Source organism: Nelumbo nucifera, chromosome 5 (genome assembly GCF_055504915.1).
Source record: "Nelumbo nucifera cultivar China Antique chromosome 5, China Antique-T2T, whole genome shotgun sequence".
Lineage (NCBI taxonomy): Eukaryota > Viridiplantae > Streptophyta > Magnoliopsida > Proteales > Nelumbonaceae > Nelumbo > Nelumbo nucifera.
In genome coordinates, this window is record NC_142653.1 from 34,128,182 (window position 1) to 34,148,245 (window position 20,064).

The 20,064-nt window shown below is 39.8% G+C and overlaps 1 protein-coding gene across 2 annotated transcripts in view; it reads right to left on the reverse strand.

The window, feature by feature from the left end:
- Positions 1-17,259, reverse strand: part of LOC104599887 (exocyst complex component SEC5A-like) — a 71,740-nt gene extending 54,481 nt beyond the window's left edge. For both annotated transcript variants that reach the window (XR_016076027.1, XM_010262631.3), the window contains exons 1-3: positions 16,689-17,259; positions 5,106-5,257; positions 4,020-4,114 (exon numbers count right to left, since the gene is read on the reverse strand). Coding sequence is in view for 1 of the 2 variants with exons in the window: in XM_010262631.3 (XP_010260933.1) it covers positions 4,020-4,114; positions 5,106-5,257; positions 16,689-17,087 (646 nt within the window). In the remaining variant the exon portion in view is untranslated. The remainder of the gene's footprint in view (positions 1-4,019; positions 4,115-5,105; positions 5,258-16,688) is intronic.
- Between the last annotated feature and the right edge of the window lie 2,805 nt (positions 17,260-20,064).

Consider the following 20,064-nt stretch of genomic DNA (forward strand, 5'->3'; position numbering starts at 1 on the left):
CATTCTTACAACTGGTCTCGCCACTAGTTTTGCAAAGCACACACACATGAGGAGAGAGACGCATGTTAGGCCTTCTCTTCTGTAGCATATCACAAGTATTGATCTTTCCAAGGAACACTTCCCAACACAAAACTTGAACTTTAGAAGGGATAAGCTTACACCAAATCTCTTTCACTGGAAAGTTCACCCCCAAGGAAATAAAGTGGATAAGGAGGTTGAAAAAGGATGCACAAGAAAAGACACCATCAAAGGAGGTGGACCAAATTCTAGTGTCCTTCAAATCTTGACCCAAGAAAACCTTATCCAGTTTGGCTAATAACAAAATGAGGGAATCACATTCATTATCCCTTAAACCCTTCTTAAAACCAAAGTCCCAATTTAATCCTCAAGGGGAAGCTAAACCAAACAAAACCATATTGTTTTCAGTTCTCAAAACAAAAATAATGTTAGATAATGTTTTTGTTTTGCTGCTAACAGAGAAATTTCGAAAGCAAGTAAAAATAAAAGCATTCACATTGTCAAACACCCCCCTTAGATAGACATAAGAAGCCTACTTCTCCCATACTTTCCACACTAATATCGAAATACCATCATGTCCTAATGTCTTTCCCTTCATCTTATTCAACATCTCTTTCACTTCAATGGTTCTTTTTTTTTTTTTTTGAAAAGTGAAGATTTCATTGATATTCAGAAAATAAAAAAGATGTTGTTGAGGGAGAGGTTTCCTCCATAGCCAATTACAACATAACATAGATCATTTAATCAAAGGACATGTTATTTCGCAAAGGTACATGTTATTTATAACACTATTAGCATTAATGATCTCTACTCTCCTCCATTAGCACCCTCTACATGTTGTTCATTTAATAATTTTTCAAAATAGTTTTCCCATCTTTCCTTGATTTCTTCATCTTTTACCAAGACTCTTTGATCTTCCTCTTTAATGCACCTAACATGGTTTAAACTTCTATCTTTCCTTTCTCTCACCTTTTCTAGTTTATAAATTCCTAGTTTAGTTTACATATAATATTTGATATTATTAAAAAAAATGAAAAAAGGTAACTTAAATTTATTAACTGAAACAAAATCATACAAGTAAGCCCCAAAAGAGGAGCAACCACTGAGAACAAACTCCCAGATTACATTACACCTGCAGTCCAAGACACTAATTTTCCCACAGCGTAGGAGATAAGACAGTCTACATTCTTAGCTTTATTTTGGAATATTCTTCTGTTTCTCCCCAACCAAATGGAACTGATCACAGCTGCAGGGATGGCCCACCAGACACTTCTAGCCAGCTTAGAGAGGCCTTGCAGGTCCCAGCTCGATAGCAGATCCGAAATTTGCTTTGGCATGACCCAGGAAAGACCTTCAAAAGAAAGGAAGTGATCCCAAAGTGCTGCCAAAATAGGACAATGGATGAACAGGTGATTATTATCCTCTTCTGCTTGACCACACAGCTCACACATCATGTTCTGAATCAGGACTCCTCTTCTGGCCAGATTCTGGTTAGATAGATTTCTGTCCAAAACTATAGCCCAAAGCAAAGCATTCACTTTGAAGGGGGGAATCTGGTTCCAAATTTTAATAGCAGGAAAGTTTTCAATTCATCCACCCGCTAACCTTCTGACAGAGGAATCCACAGTGAAGCTTCCATCTGCATTCCACTTCCAGATCCAATAATCTCCAAGGGGCTCAACATCTGGTTGGAGAGCAAGCCCGGCATCTCCACCACTTCCCAGTCTTGAAAAGGTCTTCTGAAAGCAGGAATCCAGGCAAATCTATTTCCAATCACTTCACAACAATCTGCCACCCTTACCTCTTGGTTTTCTGCAAGTTGAAAAATCTGGGGGAACATCTCTTCAAGGGACCTGTTATTGCACCACTTGTCTTTCCAGAAACTCAGGCGATGCCCTAAGCCCAACTTAGGGGACAGACCATTGCAGCCATTGCGGAGAAGAGGGTAGACTTCCATTATCTTCTTCCAAAGAGAGCACCCCAGGGAAGGAAGGTTTGGCTTCGCTAACCAGTCCCCTCTACATGTTCCATACTTGACTGCAAGTAAATTCCTCCACCAACTATCTCTTTCTCTTGCAAATCTCCAAATCCATTTTCCCATTAACGCTCTATTGAAAGTTTTCAGACTCCTCACCCCCAAGCCACCTTTTTCCTTTGAGGTACAAACCTGATTCCAACTAAGCAAATGGATTTTCTTTTCCTCCTCCCAAGCTTTCCACCGGAAATCCCTCTGAAGCCTTTCTAATTTCTGAGTCACTTTAGTGGGGATTGGGAAGAGGGAGAGGAAGTAGAAGGGAAGATTAGAGAGAGAGCTTTTTAGGAGAGTGATTCTACCCCCCCCCCCCAAGGAAAGATGTTTGGCTTTCCTGGAAGCCAATTTCCTTTCTAGTCTTTCCACCACCGGTTCCCAAATTAGTGAGGAGGAGCATTTGGCCCCTAGGGGGAGGCCAATGTACATTGTCAGCAAGAAACCAACCTGACAAGCAAGAGCTTCTGCAAGGGTTTCAAGATTCTCTACCTTCCCCACTGGAATTACTTTACTCTTGGCCCAATTGACTCTCAAGCCTGTCACCACTTCAAACCAGCTCAGCACCCCAAGCATGACCCCCACTTGATCTAGATCTGCATCAATAAAACACAAGGTGTCGTCTACAAACTGAAGTTGAACTTTTTCTCCTCCTGGAGCTGACTCAAACCCTTTCCACAAACCTTCTTCGCCCACTCAGTTTACAAACAGAGACAAGATCTCCATTATACAAATAAACAGGATGCCTTAGACCTCTAGAACTCTTAAAGAAATCAGCCAGTTCTCCATTAACTAGAACTGCAAATTTGGGTGAGGAAATACATACTTTGATCCAGTTCCTCCATTTTTGACCAAAACTCGTCTTCTCCAAGACCAAATCCAAACACTTCCAGTTGACATGGTCGTGTAGGCCTTCTCCAAATCCAGTTTGCAAACCAGCCCTGATTACCTTCCCATTTCCTTGAATCTATCAGCTCATTTGCACCAGCACACTGTCTAGCATCTGTCTACCCGGCACAAATGCGAATTAGTTCTTTGCAATCACAGTTCTCAACATTGTTTTCAGTCTTTCTGCTAGAACCTTAGCTAGAATTTTATAAAAGCTATTCAGCAAACTGATGGGTCTAAAATCCTTGATGTTAGTGGCCCCTTCCACCTTAGGAATTAGAGATATGAAAGTGGAATTAAGGCTTCTTTTCAGAGCTGCAGTTGGTGGAAATCTTGAAACGCTTTCATCAAATCCTCTTTCACCACTTCCCAGCACTTTTTATAGAAAAGACTAGTTAGACCATCCGACGCCAGGGATTTATCCACTTCCATATGTTATATTATAAAAATTATAACATAAATATTATACATAAAAGGCCAACAAATTTCCATAAATTATAAATTCTATATTTAAAGTCATAGGCCCAAAAGGCCAGCATTGGTCCAGGCTTTATATTTCAGGCTTGGGGTCTGGGCCAGGCCAGGCCTAGGCTACACTCCTTATTATAGGTGCTAAGCCAGTCCATCCTGGCCCATGATCTAGATAGGGGCAATGCAGAGATCATTTGACTACTAGGTTATCCAGACCCAGATGGGGTAGGAATTTCATTCAGGGCAGAACCTTGTTTTCCCCTTGAAGGAATAAAATTATCTTAGTCTTCAGGCTGGGTTGGTTTGTTGATTAAAGGGGAATGCCAAGAAGTGGTTAGTTGGTTTGTTTCAAGGGCAGAAGGCCCTTGCCCCTTAGAAAGATGATTAGGGACTCAAAGGTTTTGGCTTCCACCATTTACTCTATGTGTATGTAAAAGAATTACATTACAATTTAAAGTGCCAGGCACCCTCTTTAGTTAGCCTTGGTAAATCACAATGTATATATTGGACAAAAGAGAAAAAGTTAGTCAACAACAGAACATTCTTGAAAATAACTTAAGACTAATCAATATTTTTGTATGAATTAAATAAATCAAATGGAAAAACAATGGAATACCACGAGTTGCTGCATCTAAATAATCTCTATCAGGCTTAGCTGGAGAACTTTCTGAAGCCTCAGTAACCAATCTTAATGATTTGTTATCTATTATCCTGTCAGAGTACACAGAAAGCTATATAAGGAAACTAGTGGAGCTAATACATGATAAGGATAACCATAAGAAAAAGAAAAATAGAAAAATAAAAATTTCAGGGGCAGGTACACAAACTACATTATTTTGATTACCTCAAATAGTTCAAAATCAAGGTAATATTCAAATGAAAGTGCTTACACTAACATTGAATTGAAATGGAAACACCAATGTTGCATAGATTGTTTTAAATGAATGATGTATCCAACAGTCCAACACAAACACACATCAAAATCTGACACTCCACAGACACTTAAGGACACTTCTACATATCATTTCCTTTTTATCTCCTAGTTTATTTGACATAAATGAACAAATAATGTACAAGATGAATGCCATTTTCATATCAAAAGTTACTTAGTAATAAAGCAACATTTTAGACCCTTTTGCAGGTATGTTAGAATTTAAAAATATGAGCTATTTTAATAGTATATACTTTTCCATAGACATGTCCATGGGTCCATGTTTTCTCATCTTACAAAGTCAGTTGACATGTGTTGGATTCTGACTCGTGTCCCCTATCATGCAACACTGGGATTAACATAGGCATTAAAACGTTAACTGATTATAGTAACTCCAGAAAAAGGAAGAAGAAGAAGAAGAAGAAGAAGAAGAAGAAGAAGAAGAAATGTTTTGACATAGCAAAGCTCAATTTTATAAACCAAAGAACAACAATCATATAGACTATAGGGAACCAGCACGGTAGGCCACAGGAGGTTCCAGGCCCTCCCAGGCTGCACCCCTACTCTCTCTCGTTAAGTTCAAGTAACTCTAATAGTAGTCAAAGTGGTGTCTTGCACTCTTGCTGATATATTCTTTCTATCATTTTCTTTTCTAAATCTCAATGAATTGATAAAAGAAATATCAATAGAAAGTTAATGATCACCAATACCCACAATAATTTGTGGGCGTGAAATTTAAGAAAATGTTCTATCAATGAAAGAGAAGCTTACCCTAGTCCAAGAGGATCTATACATTCCATGCCACGAGCAAAAGACTGTAAACTGTTAAGCCCTTTCTGACCCAAGGTTGATCCCTTCCTCTCCAAGCTTTGAGCTACTGGGACTGCTTTTGTTTCTCGCATCTCACGAACCCTACGGGCAAGCTGTCATAAAGGCAATGGAATCAATATTTCATCCTTTGACATATATTATATATAGAAAACAAAAAATGGAAAGGTGGAGTGGGCCATAAAACACTAAAATGTGTAACAAAACCTCAGTAAATACAGAATATAAAGAGTAAAAAAATTTAATACCTAGAAGATGTCACTTCTGAGCCCTACTGCTTGATCTTTTTTCCCCAAACTGGTAACTAATGTAGTTATAAAAGAATTTGCAAACCAACAATAATAGAACAAGAAGGTGAAGGAGCTAAAATAATAGAAGGTCGTTATAACAAACCAACAAAAATTATGGAATCCCTCCTTGGCACGTTTACTATTCATTTGACCCCATCAACCATTAAGGGAAAGAGATAACACAATAACTACATCTTTATTGAAGCTTGGTTCAATCAAATATAGCTGCTTGTCAAAATAAAGGAAGTAATTCAACCTCCTTCCACCACAATCAATTTGGAGAGAAGTTACTTGAGAGAAAGCTAACATCTGAACTTGTCCAAAAGTTTAAAACCTCAGAATTGGCATATGAAAGAAATTCATCTTTCAGCACACATGCCACAATTTCTTACTAACAAACCAAAAACCAAAGTTTACTCACACAGTCCTTGAAGATATTTTCCATTCCCCACAACTCTTTCATCACAAAATTCTAGCCAGCCTTGAGGAAAAAGAAAAGAATACAAGAAATAAAACAAGAATTACAAGAACCAGTCCTTCCCAAAGTTGACTCTGTTTATCCCATTGAATTATCCAAATGCTAAAATGCAACCAATAAAGATAGGGGTGTTCATTATATGGTCTAAACTGCAAAACTGCACCGAACCAAACCATAATTGGCAGTTTGGCCTTGAAACAGTTTGGTTTGGTTTGGGAATTTCTCAAACCGTAAACCATATTAAACCGAATTATTAATAATATATTTATTAATGTATATAATATATATAATGCATATGTTTAAACATATCTATGTATGTATTCATTTAGCATTTCATACATTATTGTTGTTTGTTTCAATTTTTAACTTGTAATTTGATGCCCAAGGAGTTGTTTATGGCTGAGAAGTGTGAATGTAATTTATATAATAGTAATAAGTGACATTTGTTAACATTTCAATTTGATATTTGAATTACATTTGTTATTTATGTAGGTATGCATGCTATTTAGGCTTTCTAATTGGGTTAAGCCCAATAGAATGGCCCAAACCGTATTAGAAACCAGACCAAACCATACGGTTTGATTTCTATACTAAAACTGTTCAGTTTGATTTGAGGATTTCTCAAACCGTAACTTACTGGTTTGGTCTGAGATCTTCTCCAAACCGGACCATGAACAGCCCTAAATAAAGAAGAACCCAGTAAAACAAAAACACATGGGAGTTCTCCACTCTCACTTGAAATAGTATTCCTCTCCTTTCAAAGTCCCCAAAAGATGGCAAATGACCATAAATAAGCAATTAGGACTTTAGCTACTATAATGTCCTCCACTCTACTTCCCTTGTCAAAACTACAGCAACTCCAATCCTTTCAAATCAACCAATAAACCATGAAGGGGCAGAGGAGGTTCCAAAGGTTTCACCCTCTATAACTACAGCCTTGTTCTAGTCAAGAAAGAATCAATCAACAAGGTTCCTGGAATATCTAGGCTCAATATCAGACTCCACCCAAAAGTGATATCGCATTTTAAATGATTTGAGATGCTAAAGTCAGTTAATTGTCCTTACATTTACCTGATGTTGAAGGTCAATTGTAATTCAGTCAACCATCTCTTCACCCACTTGGCAACTACACCCAAGATCTGCTCCCACTTCTCAAGACTTCTTGATGTGAACTAGGCATCTCTCAGTGATATTTGTGAGTTATAGATATAGACTTGGTATGGTGAACCACTGTAAGATCTTAAGAATACTCTGAGTCCCTGACCATGACCATCAGTCTATGAACATTTAGAATGAGAAGAATTCCAAAGACCTCAAAGATTTTTGTTTGATGAAGAAGGAAATTTTATTAAGAGTGTTAGAGAATAAAACCTATTCAAAGACCTCACTTAAAAGCTTAAGCTTTTAGGTTGAATAGATTTCTTGTCACCCCCGTTATAATTAATTAAGTTTCAGCACAAGGTATGGGTGGGCCTGTGCTGTCCACACTTCAAGCCCAATGGGCTTTCGTGTGAGGGGGCATGTTAGAGAATAAAACCTATTCAAGGACCTCACTTAAAAGCTGAAGCTTTTAGGTTGAATGGTTCTTTGAGAAAGAGAAAATAGGAAAATACGACCAAGTGGCAAGAAGTCATCAGAAAAAAGGAAACAGCATAGAGCTAAAACTCCCTACTAAGGAGGGCCAGAAACAGAAAAGGCAAAAAAATGACAACACAGACATCAAAAACCACCATTTATACCAACACCACTGCCCTACCTCCCATCCAAAGAAAAGAAATTCTTCCAATATGGTTCATCTAGCCTCAACACCCTCCCAATAACCTCCCTTTTTTCTGAGTAGTAAAGGTAAATATTATTAAACAATATATCAAACTTGAGGTTACAAATGTGTGGGTAAGTTACCCACACCCATAGAGATAATCAAATACAACTAGACACTTCAGTCCCCATACCCAGCCTTACAATTTAGCCCAAAATAACTGCTGCCTATTTGCCCCCTGTTTAGCTAAAGAATCTGCAATGCCATTTGCAGTTCTTCTCACCCATTTAAAAGTAACATTTAATTCCCTTGTTAAGCTTTCAATTTCCCTGATCCCGTGCCATTAAACCCAAGGAATTTGTCTGTGAAATTGTGTCCAGGAAATTACCACCTGAGAGTCCCCTTCCACTTATAGCAACTGAAACCCAAACTGCTTTGCAAGTTTCAGCCCTTGAAGTAGAGCCAATAATTATGCTGTTGCTGTCAGTGGATCTCCTCTTTTTTTCAGATCAATAACAAATAGCTTCATTGAATTTCAATTAAAAAGAGAATACATACAATCAGAGGGAGGTAAACTGTCTTAACTCCCCCACAAGCAAAGTAAAAAAACAGAATTAGAAATAAGACCAAAACAAAGAATCTCCATTCACCCCTTGCTTAGCTAGCCACTCAGCAAAGGAATTAGCAGATCTCTTCACCCAGCTGTATTTTATCTCAATATCCTTAGCCAGCCATTTTAACTTTTTCCTTTCATTGCTGTAGTTCCACAATTCAGGCTTTTCTTCCTTTAACCATCTTACCACCACCTCCAAATCACCTTCAGTAATCAGCCTCCTAATGTTCAAGTCCCTTGCTCTTTGGATTCCCTCATTGGCCCATATATCTCGGCCCTGAGAGAGTCACCCTCTCCAATTGGGCCAGAGAACAAAGCTAAAGCATTCCCTTCCTCATTTCTGAAGACACCCCCAATACCTGACTTCCCTGGATTCCCAATGCTACTGCCATCAAAATTCAGTTTTATGAAACTAGTGGGAGGAGAGATCCAAGGACTTGTGACCCTCTTAATCTGGGCAGAATTTGCTATTCCTTTACAGTTTCTCAGCAGATCATCAAGGTAAAGTCTGTGAATAGGTCCAAGGATTTCATCTGTTCATCTCCAGTCCTCTTCTAAAACACTCCTCCAGATTATTGTGACTATGTGAGACAACTATTTCTGGGAGAAAGATGTTATGATGAACGAATGGCAAGATGGGAAGTGATCAGTTTGAGAAGAAAGGAACAATAGGATCTTTAAAGGAGTGGAGAAATCCAAGGAGGAAATTGTAGAAAGGATAATCATTATGACTATTCAATGGTTGAAAACTTTGGATTTCTTTAAAGACTTCTCAGCTGAAGACATTTATAGGAATTGGGAAGCGGTGGCATCTACAACTTCCATAAAACCTACTATACAGGAATTGTGGTCCCCACCAACACAACAAAGAGTGAAACTGAACTTCGATGGGAGTTCTAGAGGTAACTCGGGCCCTTCAGGTATAGGAGTATTCAGAGATGAAAATGGCAGAATTGTGGCTATGTTTTCAGGACCAATAGGAGTGTAGGAATCATTGAGAGCAGAGGTGATGGCCTTGCTTCAAGGTGTAAGATATGCCAAACAGTTGAGGTTACACCAAATTGGGATAGAGGGAGACTCTAAATTGTTGATTGAGTGGCTGCAATCGGGTAAGTTGGGAGCCTGGATTTATAGACAGCCCATAAGGGAAATCCTCAACACAACAAGGGAGATCGGTGCATGCTTCAAATGGACAAGGAGATCAGCTAATGATTTAGCCGACACGTTGGCTAAACAAAGGACTGTGAGGGAGAGAATGTTCTAGGCAGTTTTGTAAGAAAGATTATTGGGGGCTCAACACCTGTTTAGGGGTTGACAGCTGTACTTAACTCTAGAAAGCTATTTTTAAGTTGTATTAATGAAGTTACTGTTTCCAATCAAAAAAAAATGGCAATGGGGAAGAACAAAACTAGAATGAGTATATCCATGGAAAATTTCAAGTATCTCCAATAGAATGATTGAATAAGGGAAAATAGACTACATATTTTTTGTAGTACACGAGGATGGAGGATTTCGCATCAGCAAGAAGATGGAGAAGAACCCTTGGGGAGCTTCTAGGAGTGTAGTAACCTTGTGGAATGAAGATTCAATGGAGTGTGTAGAGGAACTGACAGGCAAATTCTCTGTCTTTGTTAAACTGAGAAGTGTGGCTGATAATTTCATGTGGTTATTGACAAATGTCTACCGGTCAAATTCATATAGGGGGAGGAATGAGTTTTGGGAAGAATTGGCAGACACAAGAGGTCTATGGCAAGGCCCATAGTGCATGGGCAGGGACTTTAATGTCATCAGATTTACTGAAGAATCCAACAACCCAAGACAACGAATTACTACAAGCATGAGGAATTTTAATGGTTTCATTGAAGCGTTCGAGCTTAAAGAAGTTGGATTGGGGCAGATTAGATACACCTGGTCAAACTGCCAAGAGAACCCCATTTGTTCAAGATTGGACAGATTTCTAGTCTCTTCAGTTTGGGAGGGTTTGACGGGTAGAGTATTGCCTAGACTCACCTCATATCACTGGCCAATTTGTATTGGGAAGAGGCTAAATGAAGGAGGTCCAACACCCTTTAGATTCGTGAATATGTGGCAAACTTCAACAGAGTTTTTGAAGAAAGCCAAAGAATGGTGGGAAAGGGATACTCCAGAGGATGTGTGGGAAGGGGGGTTAAAATTCCATAAAAAAAAAAATAAAAAAAAAAAAAAAAAAATTAAAAGATCTGAAAGCAAAGATCAAAGATTGGAATCTCAAGCATTTTGGGAGAATTGAGGAGATTGTTAAGAAAGAAGGATTAGGTCAATTTGAGGGGGGGGGAGCAAAAGAGGTTTCAAATGAAAAAGGAATTCGAGATCACTTTATTAAAGGAGGAGATATCTTGGAGGCAAAAGTCTAGAGAAAAATGAATTAAGGGGATGGGAACACCGGTTATTTCCATAAGCTTGCAAATGGAAGGAAGAAAAAGAACTTCATCTCTATGTTGGAGTTAGAAGGTGCAAGAATCACTAACCAAGAAGAGATTGCAAAGGCCTTTGTGGACTACTTTAAATCAATCTATAAAAGGCCAGTTCTGGAGAAATGGAGGCTAGAAGGTTTGGATTGGCCATTGTTAGGGAGTGTTTTACGATGCGAATTAGAGAGAAATTTTGAAGAAGAGGAGGTTAAGGAAGTTGTTTTCTCTATGGACCGCTCTAAGGCCCCGGGCCTAGATGGTTACAGTATGGCTTTTTACCAAGATTGTTGGGAGTGGCTAAAAAAGACCTCATGAGAGTTTTTAAGGAGTTCTACAGTGATTTAAAAGGCGTGCCTAGGCGCACAGGCGAGGCACATTTTAGGGTAGGTGCCTCACCCAAGTCCTAGGAGAAGCCCTTTCAAAAGGCACACGCCTGGTGCGCCTTGCACCTCAGCCTAGGTGTGCGCCTTTTGAAAATTTGACACTTTTTTGCTTTTTTTGAACCTAGAGGTTAGACCGGGACCAAAGCGAAGTAGAACCCCCCCTATTTGATAATGTTGTTCATTCATTCATCCTAATAAAATATCTTCTTAAAAAGCAATTAAAATTATAAAATCATTATTTTCTATGTGAGAATTAAGAATTTAAGACCCTAACATAGACTTGTTTGGGCTTGCCTCAAGGGGCGTTGGCACAAAGGCAACTCGTAGAATCAGGAATGTAATATGTTTTACATCACATTAGCTACTTGAAGTAATGCAATTTAGAGAAAAAGAGATTGTGGGTTTTACATGCTTGAAAATGTTTTATATGTTTGATTTTATTTTTAAATTCTCGTTTGAATATGCTTTACATGTTATGTTTATCTATTTTAATTTTAGATAATAAGTTTTTTAAAACATTTATTTTAAAATTTAAGTTTCTATTTTTTATTAATATCATGTTTAATATTTTTTTGGTTTTTTTAATTTTTTTGGCATTTTTTATTTTTCTAACATTTTTTTATTTTTTAGCATTTATATTTTTGCGCCTTGCGCTTTTAAAACTTCTGCTACAGAGGATGTATCAATTGGGGAGTAAATGCTACTTTTATTGCTTTCTTTCCTAAAAAAGTGGATGCATGCCACCCAGGGACTTTAGGCCAATTAGTTTGGTGACAAGTCAATACAAGATTTTAGCCAAAGTCCTGTCCCTTCGCTTGAAAAAGGCCTTCCCATCGATTATCTCTCACTTCCAAGGGGCCTTCATTCAAGAAAGGAAAATTGCGAATCAAATACTTATTGCAAATGAGTGTGTGGAGGATTTTAGAAAATCCAGGAAGAAAAGAGATTGTGTGCAAATTGAATCTGGAAAAAAGCCTATGATTGTGTGGACTAGGAGATTTTGATAGAAGTGCTGGAGAAATGTGGGTTTGGAAGTAGATGGGGCAAATGGATAAAGGTTGCTTACAATCTTGCCAGTTTTCAATTGTGCTAAATGGGGTAGTCAGAGATCTTTTTAGGCTCTAAGGGGTATAAGGCAAGGAGATTCGCTGTCACCTTTTCTCTATACCCTTCCCTCATACCTCTCCTCCACTCTGAATCTGTCTTCAAAATGCCCTCTTTGCCTCTGCCAAAGATAAAAGATTTCAGGAAATGGTGTCCACCATGACACCTAGATCATCCCCCTCCAAGGACATTTTTTATGAGGTCATCACAAGGGTTGCTCATTCAGTCTCAACAATTGATTATTTCATAGGCATCCAAATGATGTCCACAGTGAAAGATTGTTTCCTCATATCCGTGTCCTCTTCACTGCGTTTGCAGATAGTCTGGTCTTGGCCACCTTCTGTTCCAAGTACCAATTAAACTAAAATTTTTGTAATTGCTAAGTTGGGAACCCTGGCTCTCCTGACATAGTGATTTCACCAGCAACTGTTCTAAGTTTCTAAGATTTTCATCTATGCATTTTTTTTATAAATGATTAATACTTTATTGATATAAAGAGCTTAAATCAGTACAAGCATCCCTTTGAGAGGCACGAGTTGCAACCTTCCCCAAATTTAAAACAAAAGAAACAGATTAAAAGCAAATTACAGCTGAGCCCAATATAAAGTATCCCTGTTTGTCCCTTGTTTAGCAAGACAATCAACCAAAGAATTTGCTGATCATCTGCCCCAGTGTACTCTTACATTCACGCCCCTCGTATACCATTTAAATTTTTGAATTTCATCTCTGTACTACCAAGGAACAGAATCCAAGTTTTGTAGCCATCCCACCACCACCTTGTAATCTCCTTCTATTATCAAATTTACTAGGCTAAGTTGGTGAGCAATCTGAATTCCTTGTAATGCATAGATTTTTCATCTATGCATTTTCTGGGCTTGTGATTATCAGAAGCTTCATCGGGGCAGAGATTTAACTGTTATCTAGAACCACAACCTTTCTTTTACCCGTTTCTGAGGAATGCTAGATGAGGGAATTCAGTTATTGTGATAGGGTGATTTTAGCAGGTCAACTATAGGCCTGTGGAAACTCCACACTTCATCAGAAAAAAGCCAGAGTTATCACATTTAGATTTGACAGGTAGTTCTACTGGACACAGAAGCCATGTAATGCCAACAGATTTGCCAAGAGTGGAACTTCTAGCCTTCACAGTAATGGTATGACTGCCTCCTTATGCAATTTCCTCTTCATCAATTGCTTTAAAACATTATGCTCATTTTCTTTTTTCTTTTTTTTTTTTTGAAGATAATTAAAGAAAAAATTATTGCTAAAATGAAAACAGTACAATATAACTAGGTGACAAGATGCCACCCCCACCAGAATACAAATGAAACATTGCAAGATCACAACAAAACAAAAACAACACTTCAGGAACAAAAACAGACATCAGCATTCTTTTAATGAATTCAGAGAAGTCCAGAAATCAGCACCAAAATCTTTTTTCTTCATCCCTTGAAACTCTGGAAGCAGCAGTGCCCATCCAATAGCTGTCAAACTGATAACAGCCACCACCTCTTCCATACTTTTCTTTTTCTCCTCAAAGATTCTTCTGTTTCTTTCCTTCCAGATCTCCCAGCAAACAACAAAGGGAATACAGGTCTATAAAATCTTAGTTTTAACAGCACCACGGATTCTTGGCCAACAACTAAAAATTTCAGCTGTATCTGCCATATAGCTCCTGTCCACCTTGAACAACTTGAAGAAATAGGACCAAACTGGAGATGTAAAGCTGCAATGAAGCATTAAGTGAGAAACATCTTCCTCTCCAGCAAAGCACAGCAAACACCTACTTGGAAACTGAAGACCTCTGACAATCAACCAAGCAAATGCTTCAGCCCTTGGTAGTCCTGGGTTAGAATGCAGCCTCTCACAATCAACCAAGCAAATGCTTCAGCCCTTGGTAGCACTGGTTTCCCCCAAACACCCCTAACTGGATCAGCCTCCACCTGATTTCTGATCAAAGCCGAGTACATTGATTGACTGTAAACTTCCCATCCTTACATTCTTTCCATAATCTGACATCTGCAACTGAGGGATTGATCTCCAATGCCTGACGTTTTGCCAACAACTCCAAACACTCTGCCTCCCAATCAAAAAGGGGTCTTCTAAGATTTGGATTCCAAACCACAGCACCATTAACTACTTTATAGCACTCTGAAATAGGTAATCCTTTCTTGCTCAGATTGTATAACCTTGGGCATATTTCACAGAATTTCCCAACCCCCGACCAGTCATCTTCCCAAAACCTTATACTCGACCCACCCCCCACTTTCCATGTATAGAAAGGGATCATCAAAGAGTTGAAACGCATGATTCCTTTCCAAACACCAACTCCATACGAGTGTTTCACCTCCCTTGAATCCCACCCAAAGTTCACCACCCCATACTTACAAGCCACCACTCTCCTCCAAAGGGCCTCCCTTTCTCTTCCAAACCGACTTCCCCAATAAAGCTTTGTTGAACATGCTCATTTTCTGTCATTGTCATTTCTTAATTGTTATACTAATTTTCTGTTCTTAATTTCTATTAATATTAGGATGCTTTGTTCTGTTATACAAATTTATGAAATTTGTTAATTGTGAACTTGTAAATTTGTTGCTTGTGAATTACCTAGTAAGAACTAGAATGCAATGATTAATGGTTGATAAGCTCTTCTTGTCTGTTTTTTTTTTTTCTTTTTGGTTATAACTTGATTAGGCAATGCAACCATTCATTGTATCTGTTTCTAGAAAGCCTCATAAGTATTTTGCTTGGAAATTTGTTAAGAAAAGCTCCCCACTTTTGTATTTATTTTATATCATCTTTAATTGTTTATGAATAAAGAATATATTGTCAGGAGGCTTATGCCGCTTGCACTCTGGCTTATGCATCACATTTCTGCATTTTAAAAACACTGTTTACTCCTTACTTCTGGTTAACATGGGCATTGTCTTAGGGGTATCTCTTGTTTTTTGATCTTACAAAAGTTTTCCTTCATGCATATCCAAAAGAAAAAGAAAATATGACTAATAAAACCGAGATGAATACAAAGCAACTTTTGTAGCCTCTAATTTGCAAAACACTATTTACTTATGCTGCATACAAGTATAAGCTAACCAACATAAAAGAAAATCAAGGGTCCCCTTGACCTCTATTGGTTTGTCCCACGTATATTTTTCCAGGTCAAAGATAAACCTGTGGTTTGTAAGTTTTGAGCAAACTACTCCGAATTCCCAACTGTGTTTATAGTTTACCTCAAGTTAGAAGAGGATAACAACTAACTAGGGGTGTTCGTTATATGGTCTAGACTGTGAAACCACACCAAACCAAATCCTTATTAGAAGTTTAGTCTGGTTTGGACTTAAAATGGTTTGGTTTGGTCTGAGAATTCCTCAAACCGTAATATTTTGGTTTGGTTTCATTTTCTAAATTTTAGAAACAAGACCAAACCGTAAACCGTATTAAACCAAATTATTAAGGATATATTTATTTATTAATGTATATAGTATATAATAATATGTTTAAACATATGCATGTATGATTGTATGTATATATTCATTTAACATTTCATACATTATTGATGTTTGTTTCAATTTTTTAACTTGTAATTTGATGCCCAATGAGCTGTGTATGTTTGAGAAAGTGTAAATGTAATTTATATATAAGTGACATTAGTTAACACTTCAATTTGATCTTTGAATTATATTTGTTATTCATGTAGATATGCATGTTATTTGTGCTTTCTAACTTGGTTAAGCCCAATAAAATGGTTCAAACCGTACTATAAACTGGACAAAACATAGAATTGTTTGGTTTCTATACTAAAATGATTTGATTTGGTTTGAGAATTTCTCAAACCGTAATTTACTGGTTTGGTCTGAGATCTCCTCCAAACCGAACCAAACTGGACCCTGAACACCCCTACAACTAACGAAATGACAAGTCCAGTAGTCTAAACAAACTTCAGATGCTTTTATTTTATCCACCTCATTGTTCTTTCACTTCTACCTTTATTCATCACCTTGTAGTTTTCTCATCTTAATCAAATCTCAAGTAGTAGGAACAGAGAAGATGAATATAAAGCATCCCAATATGTTGTGGAACGCGTCATCAACATGCTAATAATTGAACTTCAAGCTTTTTAATATTCTAACAAGATGATGGAAAATTTTCAAGTAACCCAAAGCTCATACAGTCCTACCTTCTAGGCTTCTACATGTAAGAAGCACTTGAAGTTTAAAAATTCGCCCTGAACTAACTATTATAGTATTATTCTAGGCTTCTACATGTAAGGAGCACTCGAATTAGCAGTGAATAGCCAGTGTTTTATGATTATCTGCCCAACGCCCGTATCAGTGGAAAATTTTAAGTTTCGAAAATTAAAGCGAGAATCAATAACTTCACAGATTGAAAATTTAGTTCCATTCGAATCGTGAAATTAAGAAAACTAAACAATGGGAAATTATCACTTACCTCGGCCTCATCAACATGCTTCCAACAAGTCGGTTCTTCTCCGTCCCAACCCCGATCACCAGTATCATCTCTCCCTCCTCTTCCACCACCGCCGGCACCCCGATTCTTAGTACCAAAAGCACGACCTTTAGAAGAATCCTCGTCTTCAGATGAAATACTAAGCAATTCAACCTCAGAATCATCATCGTCATCGGCAGCTCGACGAGATTTCTGCATCTGAGCAGGTTTTACGCTAGGGTTTTTCGGCGCAGAACCCTTATGAGGAGGTGGAGGTGGTTGAACAAGATTAACGACTGGCTTCGAAGTCTTCGAAGCTTGGGTCTTCTGGTAATTGAGATCTCTCTGGGCTTGCTCTTGCAAAGCGATCTGCAGAAGCTCGTCCTCGCTGTCGCTTGACATTTCAATTGCTTTATCTCTCTTCTGTTACTTCTCTGGATCTGACTATGAACAGTGATTACAAATTTGCCTTTTTCCTTTCCTCTTTGTAGATACAGTGTGAAACGAGCAAGGTGATGAAATGAAATGATGAGTGATGAATACGGAAAAGTCTGAGGTTTGAGACAGGGAGCGTGTTTTTTTCCCCTCTTCTTGCTGGCTTTACTTATCTGTCGTAATGCTTGTGTACGATCGTACGGCTATAATTTTCCAATCTTTGGAATGTCTCTCAATGTGTATCGTGTGCCGTTGGATATGAATCTTTGTTGTTGTTTTGTTATCGTGTCAGATGCCGTTCGTTGTTATATGAATAAAATCTTATGGTCACAAAGGATTTAAATGTTGATCTTTGGCAACAGATTATCATCTTCCTCTTTTCATTTTTGTGCAACGGCAGTTAGTCATGAATTATTAATTATTTGCACGGGGCATGTTGATACACTTTAGAAATAGCCACCTGTAAATGCGGGCCCAGTCGATATAGGTCTGTTTTTCTGCAAAAATTCAATGGATAAAATTTACTGACTTGACCGTGGTCTACGCGTCTAGCATTCTTTCTATTGTCATAGGAGTGCAAAAGAATCGATTAGATATTGGGATATAGGTAGATGGAAGGTTTAGTGAAAAGGTAATTTAAGAAACTTATTGGATAACCTATCAAAAAAAAAGGTAAATCTCTTAAAACTACCCCTATTGTCTTTTTGCGAAATTGATTTACTCACTCCTATACAATTGACTAGCTCTACCCTGCTCGGAATGGGCTGAGGACAATACTATCAATTTGCTCGTAAGCCGAGGTGGCCAAGGACTAGTAGATTAGTTCTGCAAGGAGTGGATGAAGGAGGGCATCAGAGGTCTCCAGTTGGTGCCCGAAGCGGAGCTTCCAATGCTCAAGTTAGTATGAAAGGTATAAGATGGATGAGGTCTGAGGTGTAAGCACTAAAACTAGGCCACAAGAGTTCTCAAGTGCTAGCTAGAGAGTCTAAGTTTCAATCCTTTACCTTGAGGGGGGTACCTTCTATTTATACTTAGGCCGCCAGGAGGTAGGTGAGCTCAGACGGTCCGGATACGGTCTGTACGCGAGGAGCGCAGTCATCCAAGGTCGCCAAGTGACGCCACGCCATTGGTTCTGGAATGCACGTCAAGCTCTATTCTGCATGCGCCCTGATTAGGTCTGCTTTGAAGGTTGCCGCCTAAGACGTGCCACCCTGCCATTGAGCGCGGTCACATGCACCTACATCATTTGCCCCCCAATCTCGAGGTTTGAGATGAGGGCCTCTGCTTCGGCCGAAGGGAGTGTGCTAGTTGTGTTGTGGGAGGCGCCATTGGGCCTTCTAGGTAAGGGCCTCGGCCTCGTTTGTTGGGGATGAGAATGACGTGGCCTGTGGTGGTGTCAACTTGATCTTCATTCCTTTCTCTAAGGGATGTCGTAGAGGCTCCTTCTGTTGGGAGGCCGAGGCCTCGAGGTCATTGGTGTAGGTGGACGAGGGGAGACCTTTCCCCCCTGCCCTGTTTCCGTGTTGGTGTGGAGGCAAGTCCGTGGAGGCCACGTCTTCGGCTGTGGGTGCCAAGGGCAAGGCACTTGGGTGCCCAAGTTGGTGACTTAACTACTTGTGAGGTGTAACTCGCCATCGTCGGCCTGTGAACCGTAGAGTAGACGGGATCCGGGCGAGTCGGGTCGCACGTTCACTAGGTCAGCACAGTTGGGCGAACCAACGAGTTGCGGCAAGAGGACCGGTCGGTTCGCTCGGCGTCATTTCGTCTTCCCGAGGCAAGCGATGCCTATTGGTCAACGAACAAGGTCGTATAGGCGATCGCTGCGTAGCCATTGGATCGGGTGCGATCTAAACCATCCATTTTCCTTTAAATAGGGGCCTTAGTCATGTTTTTTCTCGCCATTTGCTTTTGGGTGCCCTTGCCTTCAAGAGACCTTTGCTTCCCAGAGCCCTCGACTTACTCACTTTCCTTAGAATTTCCCAGCCCTCGTCCTCTCCTAGGTAAACACTTCATCATGTCTTATTTCGATTTCGGCCCCGAATGCTACAAGCTTCCTGACCTCTCGGGAGCGAGCTCTTATCAGACCCTTCGCTTGCCAGTTCTGGTCGAGGCTCATCGGTAGCCAAGGTCCCAACTCCGAGGCATGAGGTCGAGGTGCTGAGGGAGAGGACTGCCCCCAAAGGCACCTAGTGTGGCCAATGGGGCGATGGTTCTCCTTGTGAGAGCGCCGCGTCCGTGACGCCGAGGGGTCCCCCCAAGTGGTAATGGGGGAAGAGGTTCCTGAGCCCAGCCCGAGGACGGTGGCAGAGTATGCTACCCAAGGGGTGATGATAAGTCGTCTGCCATGCTCGGAGTACAACAGTATTCTTGACTTCAACCATGTGAAATCCCTAGCTAGGAGATATTACATTCCCGGGTCCTAAAGACTTAGGGTTCCCGACACCGGTGATTGGCCATGGACGTCGAAGGGGGGGGGGGGAATCCGTGTCTATCAACACTTCCTAGAGTTTGGCCTCAAATTTCCCCTTCATCCTCTGGTCTCCGAGCTGTTGAGGTGGTATGGGATAACCATTAGCCAGCTAGCCCCTAATGCCCTTAGGCCTATTATTGCTATACGGGTGGTGGCTCGGCTTCAAGCCATGGACCTAACACCGAAGTTATTTCATCCTATGTTCGTGCCGAGGTTGACGTGTATTACTTCACCATCGGAGAGGCCGACCCATAGACAACCCTTCGTCTATCCACAACTAGAAGAGCAAGTTCTTCTTCATTTCCTGTCCCTAGGGTCGGCCGTTTAGGTCGAGCTGGGGGGAGATACACCAAACATCCGAGAAGGTCGTGCCTTTACTTTGGGTCAATGAACCCACTGCGGTATCCCACCTACTCCGGTTGGGGACACTCTGGGCCAAGCCCCTAGTGGAGGTGAACATTCCTTTGTTTTTCG